A 20,461-nucleotide genomic window follows, 5' to 3' on the forward strand; every position below is an offset into this window, starting at 1 on the left:
TGGGGTTGGGGAGCTTCCATATGTCATGAAATTGTACCTTGGCCAGATTGTAGGCCTTCAGTAGATGGCGGAGCGGGAGTAGGGAGGGTGGAGGGGGAAGCACAAGGAAGCATTTTAAGTTTTCAGATGAGTATGAAAATGATCCCTGGCTGGATTCCTCACCCTGCCCCAGGAATGCTCAGGTCTGTCCTGGGCCTGGGTTGGAAGCTAGACCAGGAAGTTAACTTGCCTATTCATAAAATATTTCTAAGGGCCTTCATGTATTTTCAACCCTTTTTAAATAAAAAAAAAATTTTTCCTTTCAAACCCTAAGGGCTCAAAGACTGACAAACGTGAACGGAACAAGGAAGAGAAGAGGTTTAACTCCCTGGTCGAACAGTACAAGAAGAAGCTGCTGGGCACAGCCCCTGCCTCCTGCCCCATGAAAAAAAGCAAATGGTTTCAGGATTAGCGTGGGGGACGAAGAGCCTGGGCCCCACCTTGGACTGACTGTGGGACCAACCTGGGCTCCACTGCAGACTGACCGCAGGACCAACCTGGACTCTCCCTTGGACTGTCTGGGACCAACTTGTGCCCCACCTCAGATTGACCGTAGGCCAGACCTGGGCCGTGGCTTGAATTGGAGATCTTGCATAAGACACCTTTTATGACCCAGACATTAGGAGTCCCTCCTTAGTGGGATTCTGTGGAGGTCATGAGGTGGTCTGTAACGTCATACTTAACTTCCTCACTATTCATAGGGAGGGTTCAGGTCAATGCCAGGGGAGCTGTCACTGTTTGAGGGGGTTTTAAACTGGAGACCGCAGCCCAACCTGGAGGTTTGAGGGGGGGGTGGGGGGGTGAATGGAATGGCGGTGATGTGCATGTGTTTTGTGTTTGTGTTGCTGGTATTTCTGCTGTCTACCCTTGCTTCCCTGAACCCCTATCCCACCCAGCTGTCGAGTTGGAAGTTGCTGGGAGTTGAGGCTCGGTCTCATTTCTCTGTAACCAATACCAGCCCTTCAACACAGTAAGAAAATAGCTGCCTTTGTTTTAGTTTATTTTAAGTTTAATAATGTTAATGTGGGAAAGGAACAGTTTTAAATGAATAAGCCACCTTAGCCGCAGCCCCTTACCAGTAACGATCTGTCATTTCCAGCTCCCTTGGTTTCATTATTGCTTCCTTCAGCTGCTTTGATGCAGATTGTGGAATCCCTGAGCCTGATCTGAAATATAAATCTCTGTCCCCCTTCACTCCTGTAAGTCCCAGTTTGCGTATGCTGATGCTCTGATTTAAACTCCCCTAACAGTAACAATGCTATGAGAGGAGAGAAGTGGGGTGGCGGGGGGAGGCTGGGTGTGGAGAAGGAGGTAAAGAAGTTAATTTCACGGTGAAGGAGTCTATGGAATTGCAGTCAACTAAAGGTGAACATTTTTGCATCCTGGCTGCTGGTGATATGCATCTGCCTGTGTATCGTTGAGTATAGCCTGTCCCATGAGTGTGAGTGTGGATTTGTAAATGAATGCCTTTCTCACTGAAATGTCGTTACTATTGTGAGCGTGAGGCTGTGTCAAGGGCAGCATTTGCACTACGCTTGGAATGTTAAGTGCCGGTTTGCACCTCGCACCATTCTTGGAGTGAATCTGTCAGGCATCAGCCTGACGCAACATGAAGCAGGGTGGGACTCCCTCGAGTTAAATCAGGTCCTGACTCCAGATTTACTTTACACCAGCTCAGTTCTGAATGAATCTGATATTGCATCACAGCAGAACTAACTTGCAGTGTGTGTGCAGTTTAAACGTACAGACTCTATCTTTGTACAATACAAGTTATTCGTATATTTCTATATCTTGGTTAGTCTGTCTTTATTCCAGAAATTGTCGCAAAAGCAAGAAGGGGTTGCTATCAGGAATAAAATAAGAAAAACACGTTCTCCTTTCTCCTCCACCAAACTCAGCACACACTTTGACCCGCTAGCACATGTAAGTGGCTCTGTACCCAGTTATTCCAGTGTCCTCCTGCTTGTCCACTGTCCCAATCCTCCGCCGTCCCTACTGACACCTCACCCTCTCTCTTCCATATACTCACTTTCTCTCTCCTCCTTATCTTTTTTTTTCCCTCTCTCGCTGACTTTTGCATTTTCTCTCTTTGGCATATCCCTCCTAGTTACACCCATGTGATTTTTTTTTTACTGAGAGCTGATCTTCAAAAGCATTCACTGTAATAGGTAAATTCTTAAACTATGTTCCAGTCTGTAATATGAACAAGTCCTTGTTATTGTAAAGCTTGACGCTAGCAATGACTTTATGGGTTATGGCAGAAAGTGCTTTTATTTATTTTTCTTGCTTTTCTGGTGCTGAGTGTCTCAAATTGTCACTGTGTAATGATGTTACTCAGATTCTTTCCCTTCCTTCAATAGACTTCCTTATAAATAAACAACTTAAAATGGAAAAGGCCTAATCTTAAACCTCTTAGTCACAGGCACACATTTGGATTGTACTGATGTGACTCTCAGACAGTGTATGTCCAGCACGTTGAACTCTTTTTATAAGAACAAAGCATGGATGGAGAGGCATCCTATCTAACCATTAACTGCACACATTGTGTACAATGTGTGCTGTTGTGTACTCCATCCTATTCACAGCGCACATTGTGTACAATGTTCCCCCTTGTGTACTCTATCCCATTCACCTGCACACACTATGATCTGCTGTTATGCCTGAAGGAATATTCTGTAAGGATTCCCCCAGCTTGATCAAACTCCAGATTACTGAATCAACCCATATAATCCATCTTTGACCAATTCCCTGCCTCATGGGAGCCATCCTATTTCCTAACTGCCCCCATGGATGATCCAGTTAGATCCACGATACCATATTTCTAAGAGAAGAGAGTTCTCCCAGTGTCCTAGCAAACATTCCTCCCCCAGACAGTACTGCAGGAAACAAATTTATGATAATTTACTTTGTGATGTTTGCTGTAAATAAAATAGCTGCCAATTTACCTACCTTATCGACATCAATTTACCTACCTATCTACATCAATTTACCTACCTATCTACATCAATTTACCTACCTATCTACATCAATTTACCTACCTATCTACATCAATTTACCTACCTATCTACATCAATTTACCTACCTATCTACATCAATTTACCTACCTATCTACATCAATTTACCTACCCTATCTACATCAATTTACCTACCTATCTACATCAATTTACCTACCCTATCTACATCAATTTACCTACCTATCTACACCAATTTACCTACCCTATCTACATCAATTTACCTACCTATCTACATCAATTTATCTACCTATCTACATCAATTTACCTACCTATCTACATCAATTTACCTACCTATCTACATCAATTTACCTACCTATCTACATCAATTTACCTACCCTATCTACATCAATTTACCTACCTATCTACATCAATTTACCTACCCTATCTACATCAATTTACCTACCTATCTACATCAATTTACCTACCCTATCTACATCAATTTACCTACCTATCTACATCAATTTACCTACCCTATCTACATCAATTTACCTACCCTATCTACATCAATTTACCTACCTGTCTACATCAATTTACCTACCTGTCTACATCAATTTACCTACCTGTCTACACCAATTTACCTACCTGTCTACACCAATTTACCTACCTGTCTACACCAATTTACCTACCTGTCTACACCAATTTACCTACCCTATCTACATCAATTTACCTACCCTATCTACATCAATTTACCTACCCTATCTACATCAATTTACCTACCTATCTACATCAGACCTTCAAAATGAGTAGCTCCATGTGAAGCACTTGGAGACATTTCTGATCCAGGATAAAGTTCATCTCGCTGTCTGTCCTTCCCAAACCTTACCAGATATTTATACAACTCCAGCTAAAAACTCCCAGGCTCTTAAGTGCAGCAAAGAATGGACAATATATAAACTCTGTTTAACCTGATCATTGAATGTAGCCTGTGAGGACATGAATCTATAATTGAAAGAGCTTAAGCAAGATTATAAGATTTCTCTGGCACACACAGGTTAATTACCAGAGCAGACCCCCAGCCAACAAGTTAAAGGAGTGCCAAAAAACATTGGCTAAATAGCTGGTTAGGAACTGGATTTAATATTATAAAGATTAGCAGTGATTGTGATCTATAAAATGTGGGAAACGGTAGATTTTCCTGAATAGCGGGGACCACAGAACTGAATCAGAATGAATGATCTTGGATAGGGGTCAGCCTCGCCTCAGTCAGAAGGTTTATGGGTTCAAGTCCCACTACAGAAACTTGAACATAAAATTTAGATTGATGCTCAGGGGGAGGTGATGGTGTTATGGCATTGTCGCTGGGCTAGTAATCCAGAGACCCAGGGTAATGCTTTGGGGACCTGGGTTTGAATCCCGCCACAGCAGATGGTGAAATTTGAATTCAATAAAAATCTGGAATTAGAAGTCTAATGATGACCATGAAACCATTGTAAAAACTCATCTGGTTCACTAATGTCCTTTTAGGGAAGGAAATCTGCTATCCTTGCCTGATCTGGCTGACATGTGACTCCAGACCGACAGCAATGTGGTTGACTCTTACATGCTCTCTGAATGGCCTAGCAAGCCACTCAGTTGTATCAAACTGCTACAAAGTCACAAAAAAGGAATGAAACCGGACGGACCACCTAGCATCGTCCCTGGAAACGACAAGGGCAATCTCAGCCCTGTCGACCCATCAAAGTTTCCCTGACTAACACCTGGGGGCTGGTGCCAAAATTGGGAGATTAGGCAACTGTGTGATGTAGTCATCCTCACGGAATAATATCTTACAGATAATGTCCCAGACACCACTATCACCACCCCTGGGTATGTCCCACGGGCCGGACAGACTCAGCAGATGTGGCGGTGGCACAGGGATATACAGTCAGGAGGGAGTTGCCCTGGGAGTCTTCAACATAGAGTCTGGATCCCATGAAGTCTCATGGCATCAGGTCAACATAGGCAAGGAAACCGCCTACCGCCCTCCTTCAGCTGATGAATCAGTGCTCCTTCACTTAGAGGAAGCACTGAGGGTGGCAAGGGCACAGAATGTACTCTGGGTGGGGGACTCCAATGTCCATCACCAAGGGTGGCTCGGTAGCACCACGACTGACCGAGCTGGCTGAGTCCTAAATGACATAGCTGCTAGACTGGGCCTGCGGCAGGTGGTGAGGGAACCAACAAGAGGGAAAAACATACTTGACCTCATCCTCATCAACCTGCCTGGTGCAGATGCATCTGTCCATGACAGTATCGGTAGGAGTGACCACCGCACAATCCTTGTGAAGATGAAGCCCCAGCTTCACATTGAGGATACCCTCCACTGTGTTGTGTGGCACAGCCACCGTGCTAAATGGGATAGATTTCAAACACATCTAGCAACTCGAGACTGGACATCCATGAGGCGCTGTGGGCCATCAGCAGCAGCGGAATTGTACTCCAACACATTTGGCATATCCCCCGTTCTCCATTACCATCAAGCCAGGGGATCAACCCTGGTTCAAAGAAGAGTGCAGGATGTCATGCCAGGAGCAGCACCAGGCATACCTAAAAATGAGATGTCAACCTGGTGAAGCTATAACACAGGACTACTTGTGTGCCAAACAGCAGAAGCAGCAAGTGATAGAGCTAAGCGACCCCACAACCAACAGATCAGATCTAAGCTTTGCAGTCCTGCCACATCCAGTCATGAATGGTGGTGGACAATTAAACAACTCATGGAGGAGGCGGCTCCACAATTATCCCCATCCTCAATGATGGAGGAGCCCAGTACATTAGTGCAAAAGCTAAGGCTGAAGCATTTGCTACAATCTTCAGCCAGAAGTGCCAAGTGGATGGTCCACCTCTGTCTAATCTGGAGGTTCCCAGCATCACAGATTCTAGTCTTAATCCAATTCGATTCGCTCCACGTGACATCGAGAAATGGCTGAAGGAACTGGATACTGCAAAGGCTATTGATCTGAGAATATTCCAGCAATAGTACTGAAGACTTGTGCCCCTAGCTAAGCTGTCCCAGTACAGCTACAACACTGGCATCTACCTGGCTGTGGAAAATTGCCCAAGTATGTTCTGTACACAAAAAGCAGGACAAATCCAACCTGTCCAATTACCGCCCCATCCGTCTACTCTAGATGATCAGTGAAATAATGGAAGGGGTTGTCAACAGTGCTATCAAGTGGCACTTGCTTAGCAATAACCTGCTCACTGACGCCCAGTTTGGGTTCTGCCAGGACAACTTAGCTGCTGACCTCATCACAGCCTTGGATCAAACATGGACAAAAGAGTTGAACTCCCAAATTGAGGTGAGAGTAACTGCCCTTGACATCAAGGCCGCATTTGACCGAGTGTGGCATCAAGGAGCCCTAGCAAAACTGGAGTCAGTGGGAATTGGGGGAAAACTCTCTGGTTGGAATCATACCTAGCACAAAGGAAGATGGTTGTGGTTGTTGGAGGTCCGTCACCTCAGCTCCAGGACATCACTTGCAGGAGTTCCTCAAGGTAGTGTCCTCAGCCCGACCATCTTCAGCTGCTTCAGCAATGACCTTCCTTCCATCGTAAGGTCGGAAGTGGGGGATGTTCGCTGATGATTTGCACAATGTTCAACACCATTCATGACTGCTCACCTACTGAAGCAGTCCATGTTCAAATGCAGCATGACCTGAACAATATCCAGGCTTGGGCTAACAAGTGGCAAGTAACATTCGCACAACCCGTGTCAGGCAATAACCATCTCCGACAAGTGAGAATCCAACCATCGCCCCTTGAAGTTCAATGGCATTACCATCACTGAATCCCCCACTATCAACATCCTGCGGGTTACCATTGACTAGAATCTGAACTGGACTAGCCATATAAATACTGACTATAAGAGCAGGTCAGAGGCTAGGAGTCGTGTGATGAATAACCCACCTCCTGACTCCCCAAAGCCTGTCCACCATCTACAAGTCACAAATCAGGAGTGTGATGGAATACTCCCCACTTGCCTGGATGAGTGCAGCTCCCACAACACAAGAATCTTGACACCATCCAGGTCAAAGCAGCCCGCTTGATTGGCACCACATCCACAAACATTCACTCCCTCCACCACTGAAGCACAGTAGCAACAGTGTGTGCCATCTACAAGATGCATTGCAGGAATATACCAAGGCTCCTTCAACAGCACCTTCCAAACCCATGACCACTACCATCTAGAAGGACAAGGGCAGCAGATGGATGGGAACACCACTAACTGGAAGTTCCCCTCCAAGTCACTCACCATCCCGACTTGGAAAACTCTCACCATTCCTTCACTGTTGCTGGGTCAAAATCCTGGAACTCCCTTCCTAACATCACTGTGGGTGTACCTACACCACATAGACTGCAGCAGTTCAAGAAGGTAGCTCACCACTGCCTTCACAAGGGGAACTAGGGATAGGCAATAAATGCTGGCCCAGCCAGTGGAAGTCCACATCCCATGAATGAACTTTAAAAAACACATGCAGTATGGAAGGGGTGCATCAATGTCAGAGATGCAGTTATTTGGAGGAGATGTTAAAACAGTCCTGGTCAGCCCCCTGGGGTGAATGTAGAAGAGACCACGGCACTATTTTGAAGAAAAGGTGGGGAGTTTGCCCAGGTGTTCTGGTCAGTTTTTATTTATTTATTCATGGGATGTGGATGTTGTTGACAAAGCCACAATTTATTGCCCATCCCTAATTGCCCTAGAGAAGGTGATGGTGAGCTGCTGCCTTTGAAATGCTGCTGTCCTTCTGGTGTAGGTACTTTTTACAATGCTGTTAGGTCGGGAGATCCAGGATTTTGACCCAGCGGCACTGAAGTTCAGCAATATAGTCCCAAGTCAGGATGGTATGTGGCTTGGAAGGGAATTAGGTGGTAGTGTCCCCAGGTGTCTGCTGCCCTTGTTCTTCTAGGTGATAGAGGTCGCAGGTTTTGAAGGTGCTATCAAAGAAAGCCTTGGTGAGTTGCTGCAGGACGTCTTGTAGGTGGTACACATTGCAGCAAGGGTGTGTTGGTTGTGGAGGGACTGAATGTTTAAGGTGTGGATGGGGTGCCAACCAAGTAGGTTGCTTTATCCTGGATTGTGTCATGCTCCTTGTGTGTTGTTGAAGCTGCACTCAGTCAGGCAAGTGGAGAGTATTCTACCATATTCTGACTTGTGCCTTGTAGGATGTGGAAAAGTCACAAGATGAATTACCAGTCACAGAATTCCTAGACTCTGACCTGCACCTGTGGCCACAGTATTTAAATGGCTGGTCCAGTTAGGTTTCTGGCCAATGGTGACCCCAGAATATTGATGGTGGGAGAATCAGCGATGATAATGCTGGTGAATGTCAAAGGGAAGCGGTTAGACACTCTCTCATTTGAGATGGTCATTACCTGTCATTCTGTATCATGAAATATTACTTGCCACTTATGCTTATCTAATGTGCTATGAATGGAGCTGAACACAGCAATCATCAGTGAACACCCACACTTCTGATGGAGGAAAGGTCAGTGATGAAGCAGCCAAAGATTGTTCCCTGAGGAACTCTTGCAGCGATGTCTTGGGGCTGAGATGATGGGGCTGTAACAACTATCTTCCTTTGTGCTTGGTATGATTCCAGCCAGTGGAGAGTTTCCTACTCGATTCCCATTGATTTCAATTTTCCTCAGACTCCTTAATACTACACTCAGTCAAATGCTGTCTTGTCAAGGGCAGTCACTTTCATCTTTCTTCTGAAACTCAGCTCTTTGTCCATGTTTGGACCAATGCGATAATGATGTCTGCACCCAAGTAGGTCTGGTGGAACCTCGCCAACTTCACTGCAAAAAAAACAGGACCTGATTTGGTAATTATCGCATCTTGTTTGTGAGAGTGCTGCTGTGCACAAATTGGCTGCCTCATTTCTAACACTTCATTATCAGCAGCAAAGTGCTTTGGGCCATCCCTAAGTCGTGAACGTGCTGTACAAATGCATCTTAATTCTGGATTTGCATTTAGGAGAGGAGGAAACCTAGGATCATCTTTCGGGAGCATGCAATGGGCTGGGCTGTGGAGTCCATGGGATTGTGTAGGTGATGGCGGAATTGATGTGTAGAGTGGTTGTTTTGCACTGTGCTTCTTGAGACACAAGGGACAACAGTTGCCCCGACCAGACCTGCAGGTTAAGGAGAACAATCACGTGAGTGGAGAAAGTTTGCGTGTTTAAAAAAAACATACAGGTAATTAAAGTAAGGTGTGGAAAGTTGCCTCAATTCCCTACAGGGCGGTGAGTTGGAGCCACTCCCACGGCAGCTGGATCCTTTCACTAACCACAGGAAGACACACCTCCTTTCGCTTTTATTCACACATTCCAGATATATGAGATAAATGATGTGGGCCTTTTAAATCTTACCTACACCACTGTGGGCTCCCACACAGCCACTAAGTTATGAATTAATTGCAATAACAGCTATATTAGGTTTTTTTTAATCATAACTCAAATGGAACCACACCCTGTAAATTGAGTGTTCCCACTGAATGTGTGATCTTCTAAAGTTTCTTTAAACCTTGAGGACCCAGCCTATTTGTTTTTATTTTGGCCTGATTTTTGAGTCATTCAGAATTCTCACTGCCCTAAGACCATCCTGCCATCAGGACCACTTTGAAAGGCAGCCAGCAATTGATTATCAAAAAATTGTTTGAGAGCGAAAATGACATGAGCGCAAACTAGCAAGGAATATAATACAGTATGTAAAAAGGGAGAGTCACTAAAATAAATGTGGATCCCTTAGAGGCCTTGAAAGGAGAAATAATGGGGAATAATGAAATGGCTGATTTTGTGAACAAATATTTTCAGTTTTCGCATATAAGACAAAACATAAATAGTGGACACCAAGGGTTAATGAGAGTGAGGAACTGAATAATCAATATAAAAAAAAGTAATGGAGGAATTAATGGGACTAAAAATTGACAATCCTCTGGAATTGAAGGGACTTGCGTTCTAGGTGCACGGATGATGGGTGCATGGGTTGTGATCTTTCAAAACTCCCTAGATTCTGGATTGGTCCCTGTGGATTGGAATGTAGCAAATGTAACACTGCTATACAAGAAAGGGAGGGAGAGAGAAAACGGAACTACAGCTAGTTAGCCTATGTCCCAGAAGAGAAAGTGCTGGAATCCATTGTTAAGGAAGTGGCAATGGCATTTAAATCAGTTTAGATTAACTTTGTCTAATGTGGTTTTTATGAAGGGAAGTTGGGTATTACAAATTTGTGCATTTGAGGATGTAACTAGCCTGGCAGATAAAGAAGAAACAGTAGATCATGATATATTTGGATTTTCAAAAGACATTCTAAATAAGCTCCTGCATTTTGAGACTAAAAGTGTGATTATTGAGAACTTATGGGAGCTAGATGACATAACATGGTGGCAGCGGATGGTCGTTTGTAAAAAAAAACCCCAAAGAATCCAAACAATTTAAATACATTTAATGGCGAATTAGATTATGAATCAACATGAATTAGGCCAGAAAAAGCAAAAAGGGCTACAAAAGCAAAATGGTCACTACCATAGCAAAAAACATACAGCTGCAGTTTATGATGATATCGTAGAGTCTCTTGAGAAGTGTAAAACAAAAAGTGCAGAATGACATTCGGTAACTTTGTAAAAAGCACTAGTGAAGAAGAAGAAGGCCTGGAGAGGAAGGGTTAAATTTGTTTAATAGCTGGGAGCTGAGTGAAGACAACAGAAACCCAGACAAAATTTTTGAAAAATCTCCAGCCAAAGTCAAATCATCGGATCTACCAATATGAATTTCAAGGCCTCAGGCAGGAATCAGGTGAGCCAATTGAGAATTGCCTAACAAGGCTGAAAAATGCAGCTAGAAAATATAAATTTAAGGATGTAGGTCACTAGATCAGCTCATTTGGAGTTCTGCACACCCTGAAGTACAAAATTGATTGGAAAGAGCAAGCTCAATATCGCAGTCTATAGACACTGCCACAGCACAGGAAGCCACAAGTAGACAGATGAAGATGATGACTGCCCAAATGGCTAGCTTTCAGTCAAGTCAAGAGAAAGGCACCAGGGTTGGTACAATGAAACAGCAACAAAATAATTCACACCACACAAGAAGAAGTGCAGAAGATATAAACAACCAGGGAGTTCACAGATACCAGGAAATGTCCCTCATATGGATCAAACTGCAGAGCTTGTGAAAAGGCAAATCATTGGGAAAGATGTGCAGAACAAAGGAAATGGTAAACAAGTTATCAGAGACAGAACAATAGGGCAAATGAGAATTAAAAAAAACCAAAATATCCATACTCTAGAAGATGATATACAATAGGCATAGGAACCATACAGCTGCATGAAATGGCCAAATGTGACAGTTCCTAGAGGAAAGAAATTCACAATCATTCATATCAGGAAGAGGATGAAAAATTAGCTCACAGTCATAAATCTGAAGCAGATGCAGGCCATCAGGTCCTGGGAACCAGTCTGCCTCTAGATATAGTAGTTTACCCAGTTTTTCTTGATGATAGTGGTTGTTTTAAGTTCCTCCCTCCCTTTCATCTTTTTTATTTTCAAGTATGTTTGGGAAGTTTTCTCAGTCTTCTACAATGAAGACAGACAAAAAATACCTGTTCAATGCCTCTGCCATTTCCCTGTTTTCCATTATTAATTCCCCGGACTCTCTAGAAGACCAATACTCACTTTAGTTACTCTTTTCCTTTTTAAATACTTGTGGAATCTCTTAATATTTTTATAATTCTAGCCAGCTTTCTCTCATACTCTAATTTCTCCTTTATTACTTTTTTAGTCTTTATTTTTAAAAATCTGTCCATTTTTTTCTGACCTACCACTAACCTTCGCAGAATTGTAGTATTTCTTTCAATTTGATGTTTTCCTTAACTCCCTTATTTAACCACGGATGATGCATCTTTCTCAAGGAGTCTTTCTTTCTCACTGGGATAAATTTTTGCTGAGAGTTATATATCTCCCTAAAAGTCTGCCACTGCATCTCTACTGTCCTACCTTTTAATCTAGTTTCCTAGATCACTCTAGACAATTCTGCCTTCATATCCTTATTATTTACCTTTATTCAGGTTTAAAACACTAATCTTTGAGCCACACCTTCTCACCTTCAAACTGAACATGAAATTCTATCACGTTAATGTCCTTTACAATGAGGTTATTGATTAATCTTGTCTCATTGCACATTACCAGGCCTAAATTAACTACTCCCTGGTTGGTTCCAGAACATACTGCTTTGAGAAATTGTCCTGAATGCACTCTATGAACTCATTTTCAGGCTACCTTTACCAATCTGATTCACCTAATCTTCATGAAGATTAAAGTCATCCACGATTATTGCAGTACCTTACCCCATTGATTTATTCCTGTATACGCTGTCCTACAGAGTAACTACTAAGCATTACTCCCACGAATGACCTCTTGCCTTTCCTAATTCTTATCTCTACCCAAAATGATTCTACATCTTGCTCTTTTGAGCTAAGGTCATCACTCACTACTGTATTAATGACATCCTTAATTAACGGAGCTACCCTATCACCTTTTCCTAGCTTCCTGTCATTCAGAAATGTCAAATACCCTTTGATATTCAGGTCCCAGCCTGGGTCACCTTTCAACCATGTCTCTTTAATGGTTGTCAGGTCATAGTTGTTTATTTCTATCTGTGCTAACAATTCATCCATTTTGTTACTAATGCTGCATGCATTCAGATACAGAGTCTTTGACTCTGTCTTTTTATCACTTTTGCATTATCCACCTGCCACGCTTTGGTAATCATTGCCCAAGTTGCTACCCTGCTCTATTACCTTGTTGTTTCCCTTTAATTTCCCATATCTCCCCTCACTTGATCCCTTCTCCCTTCTGTTTAGTTTAAGACAATTAAAAACATCGAATGAATGGCAAAAAGAGATGATAGCTACTGAAGTACCACCCAGACATGGGATACTGTGGGAACCAATTTATTTACACAAGCTCAAGAATGGTGTCTCATACGAACATATGAATTAGGAGTAGGCCACTCAGCCCCTTGAGCCCACTCTGCCATTCAGTAAGATCATGGCTGATCTGAATGTAACCTCAACCCCACATTCCTGCCTACCCCTGATAACCTTTCACTCTCTTGTTAATCAAGAATCTATCTAGCACTGCCTTAAAAATATTCAAAGACTCTGCTTCTATCGCCTTTTGAAGGAGAGAGTTCCAAATACACTCACTTCTCAGGGAGAAAAAAAATTCTCCTCATCTCTGTCTTTAATGAGTGACCCTTTATTTTTAAATAGTGACGCCTCGATCTAGATTCTCCCATGAGAGGAAACATCTTCTCATATTTGCGGACTACTACTCAAAAAGTTCCCTTTTATCCAAAAGTTGAAAGATTTGAGAGCTACAATAATCATCTCAGCAGTATGTGTCCTGTTTGCTGAGCAAAGGATTCCTGAAAGAATAATATCTGACAACGGAACCTAATTCACTTCCAGAAAACTGGAGGGATTCGTTGAGCAGTATGGGTTCTCACCACATTACTCAAGGGGACGTGGGTTTATAGAAAAACACTTCCAGGCGGTCAAGAGAATCCTCATGAAATGCTGAGAGACAAAGGAAGATCCAAATCTTCTTGTCACTCCAATCTACATCTCTCAAGGCCAACATGAAATCACCTGCAGAGCTTTTGAATGGAAGAAAGTATAAGACAATTCAGCAAAGCAAGATACTCCATCTATGTGATTGGAGGAAATAGAACAATAATTCACTGATGCACAGGTAGAAGGAGGTCAGCACTTCAATTAGCATACTAAATCCCTGCCTGAGCTGTTGAAAGGGCAAACTGTACATGTACAGGATCCAATCATGAAAATCTGGAACCTATAAAAAGTTGTTAGTGAAGCAGAGACTGCATGGTCATAAATCATTGAGACCGAAACCAGTAAGCAACTGAGAAAGAACAGAGTCCATATTCAACCTATATCTGAGCTGGCAAAGCAGAAAAGATCATCAATAGCACCAGCAACATCACTAACCAGTGAGAGAACATCAACAACATTGCTAATAAGTGGTGCAACATCAATAACATCACCAGCAACTGACGCAATATCAAGCCCAACTCCTACAACACAAGGAGCAATATGCACAACATCACGTATACAGTGTGCCAACTCACCACTGAAAGTGATGAATGTCAAATCTACAGATTGGAGGCACAACATCCTACCACCTAAGCGATCCCATAAATAATAATTTGAGAAAAGAAAGCAAGATGTAATAGACTCTCTAGTTGCAAGTTTCTCACTAGACCTACTATGTTTAACTCATCACACCAGCTTCTGGCCTTCGGTTTCTTTCCCTGTACCTCAAAGTTTAGGCCTTTTCACATTTCTGTTCCATCCTCTTCATACAATTCGCATGATCTTATATTCAAGTTTGACCTTCTTAACAATTCTCTTTATTTATCTTTCTCTCCTGCTCTTTCAAGCACCAGTGCTCCTTTGGTATTTTGGTAAGTGCCTATATTTTATATGTGAGGCTTGACGTTTAATTTAGGAAGAATATTTGATGGTGGTGAGCATTATAATTCAATTCTATAGATATAAAAACAAAAAACTGCGGATGCTGGAAATCCAAAACAAAAACAGGATTACCTGGAAAAACTCAGCAGGTCTGGCAGCATCGGCAGAGAAGAAAAGAGTTACGTTTCGAGTCCTCATGACCCTTCAATAGAACTAGGTGAATCCAAGGAGAGGGGTGAAATATAAGCTGGTTTAAGGTGGGGGGGTGGGGGGTAAACCAGCTTATATTTCACCCCTCTCCTTGGATTCACCTAGTTCTGTTGAAGGGTCATGAGGACTCGAAACGTAACTCTTTTCTTCTCCGCCGATGCTGCCAGACCTGCTGAGTTTTTCCAGGTAATTCTATAATTCAGTTCTGCCCTAACTTGGCATCTACAAGTGAGCATTCCATCTCAGGGTCACTTGTTATAGATCACATACTCTCAATTCACTACAAATAGTGTTACATTGTTAGTTTCACTTAGGTGTGAGATGAGTTATAAATTTGGAGGAACAATGCTCACTATCTAACCTATGCTGAACATTGCTCTATATCTAATCCATGCTGTAGCACCTTGGGAGTGTTTGAAGGGACAGTATAAAGGGCGCTTTATATCTGGTTTGTACTGTCCCACCTTGGGAAGGTTTGATAGGGCTGTGAAGAAGGAGTTTTACTCTGCATCTAACCTGTGCCGTAACTGTCCTGAGAGTGTTTGACATTGCTGTTAGATGCAAAAAACACAAAAATATTTCCATTTGTTCATGCATAACAACCCTAATCTTGAACAGATTCCAAATATCATTCTATATTTTTCAGTATCCCTGGATACCATCATAAGCACACTCCCAACCCCCACCCTGTTAGTGTGGAGACGACAACATCACTCAGTCACTATGTGTTGACATTAAGTAGTGCATTTGAGCGATCTCAATTTTGTAGTACAGACGTCCGGTGACTAAAATGTACAGAAGTAGGTCTGTAACTTGCATTGTGACACTGCTCACGGTTTATTGATGACTAATACTCACCACTCATGGACCGAAATCTCCGGTTCATGATCCAGAAGATCAAACAAAAGTGACGCAGGACCGATTGTGCAGGATATTCCTCCCGCAGGCAAATATTTTTACAGTTATGCTTGTCTCTGGCAGCTGATTGTCTCAGTCAATCCGGGCAGAAACTAACTCAATGGCTGCAGGCCAGCAAACACAGGAAGAATTAAGTTGCTGGGAGTTTTAACTGGTTACTCTCCGAAACCTGAGGCCAAAGTTTTAGTTGACTGCACTTCTCAGAATATGATTTGTTTGTCAGCAAAATAAATCTTGCGAGTGTATTTAACTAGAATACCACCCAAATCCCTGACCAAACTCAGTACCTTCTCCAGTCCTGCAACTGCACTCTTCCAATTCTGACCTCTTGCACATCCCCAATTTAAATTGCTCAACCATTGTCAGCTGTGCTTTCAGTTGCCAAGGCCCTGAACCAATTTTCCCTCTGATTTCCCCTCGCTGTGTGTGGCTTATTTGTCATTTTAATTCATTAACAGGATGTGGGCTTCACTGGCTGGGCCAGCATTTTTTGCCCAACCCTAGTTGCCCTTGAGAAGGTAGAGTTCATGTGGTGTAGGTACATCCACAGTGCTGTTAGGAAGGGAGTTCCATGATTTTGACCCAACGACAGTGAAGGAACAGCGATATATTTCCAAGTAAGGATGGTGAGTGACTTGGAGGGGAACTTATAGGTAGTGTTTTTCCCATCTATCTGCAGCCCTTGTTCTTCTAGATACTAGTGGTTGTGGGTTTGGAAGGTGCTGTTGAAGGAGCCTTGGTGAATTCCTGCAGTACAACTTGTAGATGGTACACACTGCTGCTACTGTGTGTCGGTGGTGGAGGGAGTGAATGTTTGTGGATGTGGTGCCAGTCAAGCGGGCTGCTTTAGTCCTGGATGGAGTCAAGCTTCTTGAGTGTTGTGAGAATTGCTTTCATCCAGACAAGTGTGGAGTATTCCATCACACTCCTGACTTGTCCCTTGTAGATAGTGGACAGGCTTTGGGGAGTCAGGAGGTGAGTTACTAGTCGTGGGATTCCTAGCCTCTGACCTGTTCTTGTAGCCATAGTATTTATATGGCTAGTCCAGTTCAGTTTCTGGTCAATGGATGTTGATAGTGGGGGATTCAGTGATGGTAATGCCATTGAACATCAAGAGGCAATGGTTGGATTCTCTCTTGTTGGAGATGGTTATTGCCTGACACTTGTGTGTCATGAATGTTACTTGCCACTTGTTAGCCCCAAGCCTGGATATTGTTCAGGTCATGCTGCATTTGGACATGGATTGCTTCAGTATCTGAGGAGTCACAAATAGTGCTGAACAATGTGCAATCATCAGCGAACATCCCCATTTCTGACCTTATGATGGAAGGAAGGTCATTGATGAAGCAGCTGAAGATGGTTGAGCCGAGGACACTATCTTGAGGACTCCTGCAGTGATGTCCTGGAGCTGAGATGACTGACCTCCAACAACCACAACCATCTTCCTTTGTGCTAGGTATGACTCCAACCAGCAGACTGTTTTCCCCCGATTCCCATTGACTCCAGTTTTGCTAGGGCTCCTTGATGCCAAGCTCGGTCAAATGCTGCTTTGTTGTCAAGGGCGCAGTCACTCTCACCTCACCTCGGGAGTTCAGCTCTTTTGTCCAATATTTGAACCAAGGCTGTAATGAGGTCAGGAGCTGAGTAGCCCTGGCGGAACCCAAACTGGGCATTAGTGGATGTGGCAGGACTGCAGAGCTTAGATCTGATCTGTTGGTTGTGGGGTCACTTAGCTCTGTCTATCACTTGCTGCTTGTGCTGTTTGGCACCGCACGTGGTCCTGTGTTATAGCTTCACCAGGTTGACATCTCATTTTTAGGTATGCCTGGTGCTGCTCCTGGCATGCCCTCCTGCACTCTTCATTGAACCAGGGTTGATCCCCTGGCTTGATGGCAATGGTAGAGTGGGGGATATGCCGGGCCATGAGTTTACAGATTGTGTTTGAGTGCAATTCTGCTGCTGCTGCTGATGGCCCATAGCGCCTCATGGATGCCTAGTAGTGAGTTGTTAGATATGTTCTCAATCTATCTCATTTAGCACGGTGGTACAGCCACACAACATGATGGAGGGTATCCTCAATGTTAAGGTGGGTCTTCATCTCCACGACTGTGTGGTGATCACTCCTACTGATACTGTCATGGACAGATGCATCTGCAGCAGTTAGGTTGGTGAGGTTGAGTTCAAGTATGTTTTTCCTTCTTGTTGGTTCCCTCACACTGGCTGCAGACCCAGTCTAACAGCCATGTTCTTTAGGACCATAAGACATAGGAGCAGAAATTAGGCGTTTCGGCCCATCTAGTCTGCTCTGCCATTCAATCATGGCTGATAAGTTTCTCAACCCCATTCTCCCGCCTTGTCCCCATAACCTTTGATCCCCTTATGAATCAAGAACCTATCTATCTCGGTCTTAAATACACTCAATGACCTGGCCTCCACAGCCTTCTGTGGCAATGAATTCCATAGATTCACCACTCTCTGGTTAAAGAAGTTTCTCCTCATCTCTGTTCTAAAAAGTCTTCCCTTTACTCTGAGGCTGTGCCCTCGGGTCCTAGTCTCTCCTACTAATGGAAACATCTTCCCCACGTCCACTGTATCCAGGCCTTTAAGTATTCTGTAAGTTTCAATCAGATCCCCCCCTAATCCTTCTAAACTCCATCGAGTATAGACCCAGAGTCCTCAAACATTCCTCATATGTTAAGCCTTTCATTTCTGGGATCGTTCTCGTGAACCTCTTCTGGACCCTCTCCAGGGCCAGAACATCCTTCCTGAGATACGGGGCCCAAAATTGCTCACAGTATTCTAAATGTGGTCTGACCAGAGCCTTATAAAGCCTCAACAGCACATCCCTGTTTTATATTCTAGTCCTCTCGAAATAAATGCCAACATTGTATTTGCCTTCCTAACTACCGACTCAACCTGCAAGTTAACCCAAGAGAATCCTGGACTATGACTCCCAAGTCCCTTTACACTCCAGATTTCTGAATTCTCTTCCCATTTAGAAAATAGTCTATGCCTCTATTCTTCCTACCAAAGTGCATGACCTCACACTTCCCCACATTGTATTCCATCTGCCACTTCTTTGCCCATTCGCCTAACCTGTCAAAATCCTTCTGCAGCCTCCCCAACTCCTCAATACTACCTGTCCCTCCACCTATCTTTGTATCATCTGCAAACTTAGCCAGGATGCCCTCAGTTCCTTCATCTAGATCATTAATGTATAAAGTGGAAAGTTGTGGTCCCAACACCGACCCCTGCGGAACTCCACTAGTCACCGGCCGCCATCCTGAGAAGGACCCCCTTATCCCCACTCTCTGCCTCCTGCCAGACAGCCAATCTTCTATCCATGCTAGTACCTTGCCTCTAATACCATGGGCTCTTATCTTACTGAGCAGCCTCCTGTATGGCACCTTGTCAAAGGCCTTCTGGAAGTCCAAGTTGATAACATCCATTGGCTCTCCTTTGTCTAAGCTACTTGTTACCTCCTCAAAGAATTCTAACAGATTTGTCAGGCATGACTTCCCCTTGATAAAATCATGCTGACTTTGCCCTATTTTACCATGCACTTCCAATTCTGAAATCTCATCCTTAATAATGGACTCTAAAATCTTACCAATGACCAAAGTCAGGCTAATCGGCCTGTAATTTCCCAACTTTTGCCTCACTCCCTTCTTAAACAGGGGGGTTACATTAGCGATTTTCCAGTCCCCTGGGACCCTCCCTGACTTGAGTGATTCCTGAAAGATCACCAATAACACCTCCACTATCTCTTCAGCTATCTCCTTCAGAACTCTGGGGTGTAATCCATCTGGTCCAGGTAATTTATCCATCTTCAGACCTTTCAGTTTTCCTAGCACCTTCTCCTTGGTAATGGCCACCATACTCACCTCTGCCCCCCGACTCTCTTGAACTTTGGGACTTTTAGGACTCGGCCAGCTCGGTCAGTAGTGCTCTACAAGGTCCCTTTAAGATTGCTGCGCAGCCTCACTTGTGCACATCTTAAGACCGCTTGTTGCTTGCAACCTGTTTGTCCCCTGCATGGTAAGCTCTGGATTGCTGTGCAACTGAGCATCCATGGAACTTAGAGGGAACATTGCCCTGACTTGTAGAATTCCCTCCTTTAGCTCTTCTCTTCTCTTTAGGTTCTTGTTAATACCCACCTTTTTGATTAAGCTTTTGGTTACCCCTCCTAAAATCTCCTGATGGGGCTTGATATCAGTTTTTTTTCTGATAATGCTTCTGTAGGGCATGTTGGGTTTTATTATGTTAAAGGTGCCATATATATGCAACTTGTTGTAGAATTCATATTCACACAAAACTATGTTTTCCAGGTGCCAGTCAAACATTTTTTCACTGTCATTTTTGCTGAAGATATATCTCACTGGAGGAATTACCGGAATGTTCGGTTTTAGGAATTTTGCACCTGCGTATTTTGTCAACTTTTAAATTTCAATTAAAATGGTGATCGGTTTTGGTGAATCTCCACCAAATGCCTGTGGAGATAACTTAGTGGCTGGGAGTACTGATCAAAAAAAGTACAATCCAGGTTCAGTTAGAACAGATCAGTAAAATTGATCACAGGCTTATATCATAAGATTGAGTATTGAAAATGGGGCAAGGGCATGCAGTGTTATATTTAATACATGCAGTAAATGTTGCGCCCAGTGACAAGTGGTGACTGGCCCATCATCTGTGCCAGATCTTTAAATGAGCTATCCAATCTATTTGAGAATGTGTCCTGAGAAATTAGATACACTGAGCATGCTGAGACTGCACAATCGATACTCAGCTTCCAATGCCACAGC

General features: G+C 43.5%; 2 protein-coding genes across 3 annotated transcripts in view; one reads left to right on the top strand and one right to left on the bottom strand.

Annotated features, from left to right (window-relative positions):
• rbm28 (RNA binding motif protein 28) overlaps nt 1-1,826 on the top strand; it is a 44,128-nt gene extending 42,302 nt beyond the window's left edge. For both annotated transcript variants that reach the window (XM_041203422.1, XM_041203421.1), the window contains exon 19: nt 314-1,826. In XM_041203422.1, the coding sequence (XP_041059356.1) occupies nt 314-451 (138 nt within the window). In that variant the 3' untranslated portion in view covers nt 452-1,826. The remainder of the gene's footprint in view (nt 1-313) is intronic.
• Nucleotides 1-15,659, bottom strand: part of LOC121286339 (protein FAM71F1-like) — an 86,294-nt gene extending 70,635 nt beyond the window's left edge. The window contains exon 1 of the mRNA XM_041203424.1: nt 15,600-15,659. The gene's annotated coding sequence lies outside the window, so the exon portion shown is untranslated. The remainder of the gene's footprint in view (nt 1-15,599) is intronic.
• Between the last annotated feature and the right edge of the window lie 4,802 nt (nt 15,660-20,461).

This window comes from Carcharodon carcharias, chromosome 13 (genome assembly GCF_017639515.1).
Source record: "Carcharodon carcharias isolate sCarCar2 chromosome 13, sCarCar2.pri, whole genome shotgun sequence".
Classification (NCBI taxonomy): Eukaryota; Metazoa; Chordata; class Chondrichthyes; order Lamniformes; family Lamnidae; genus Carcharodon; species Carcharodon carcharias.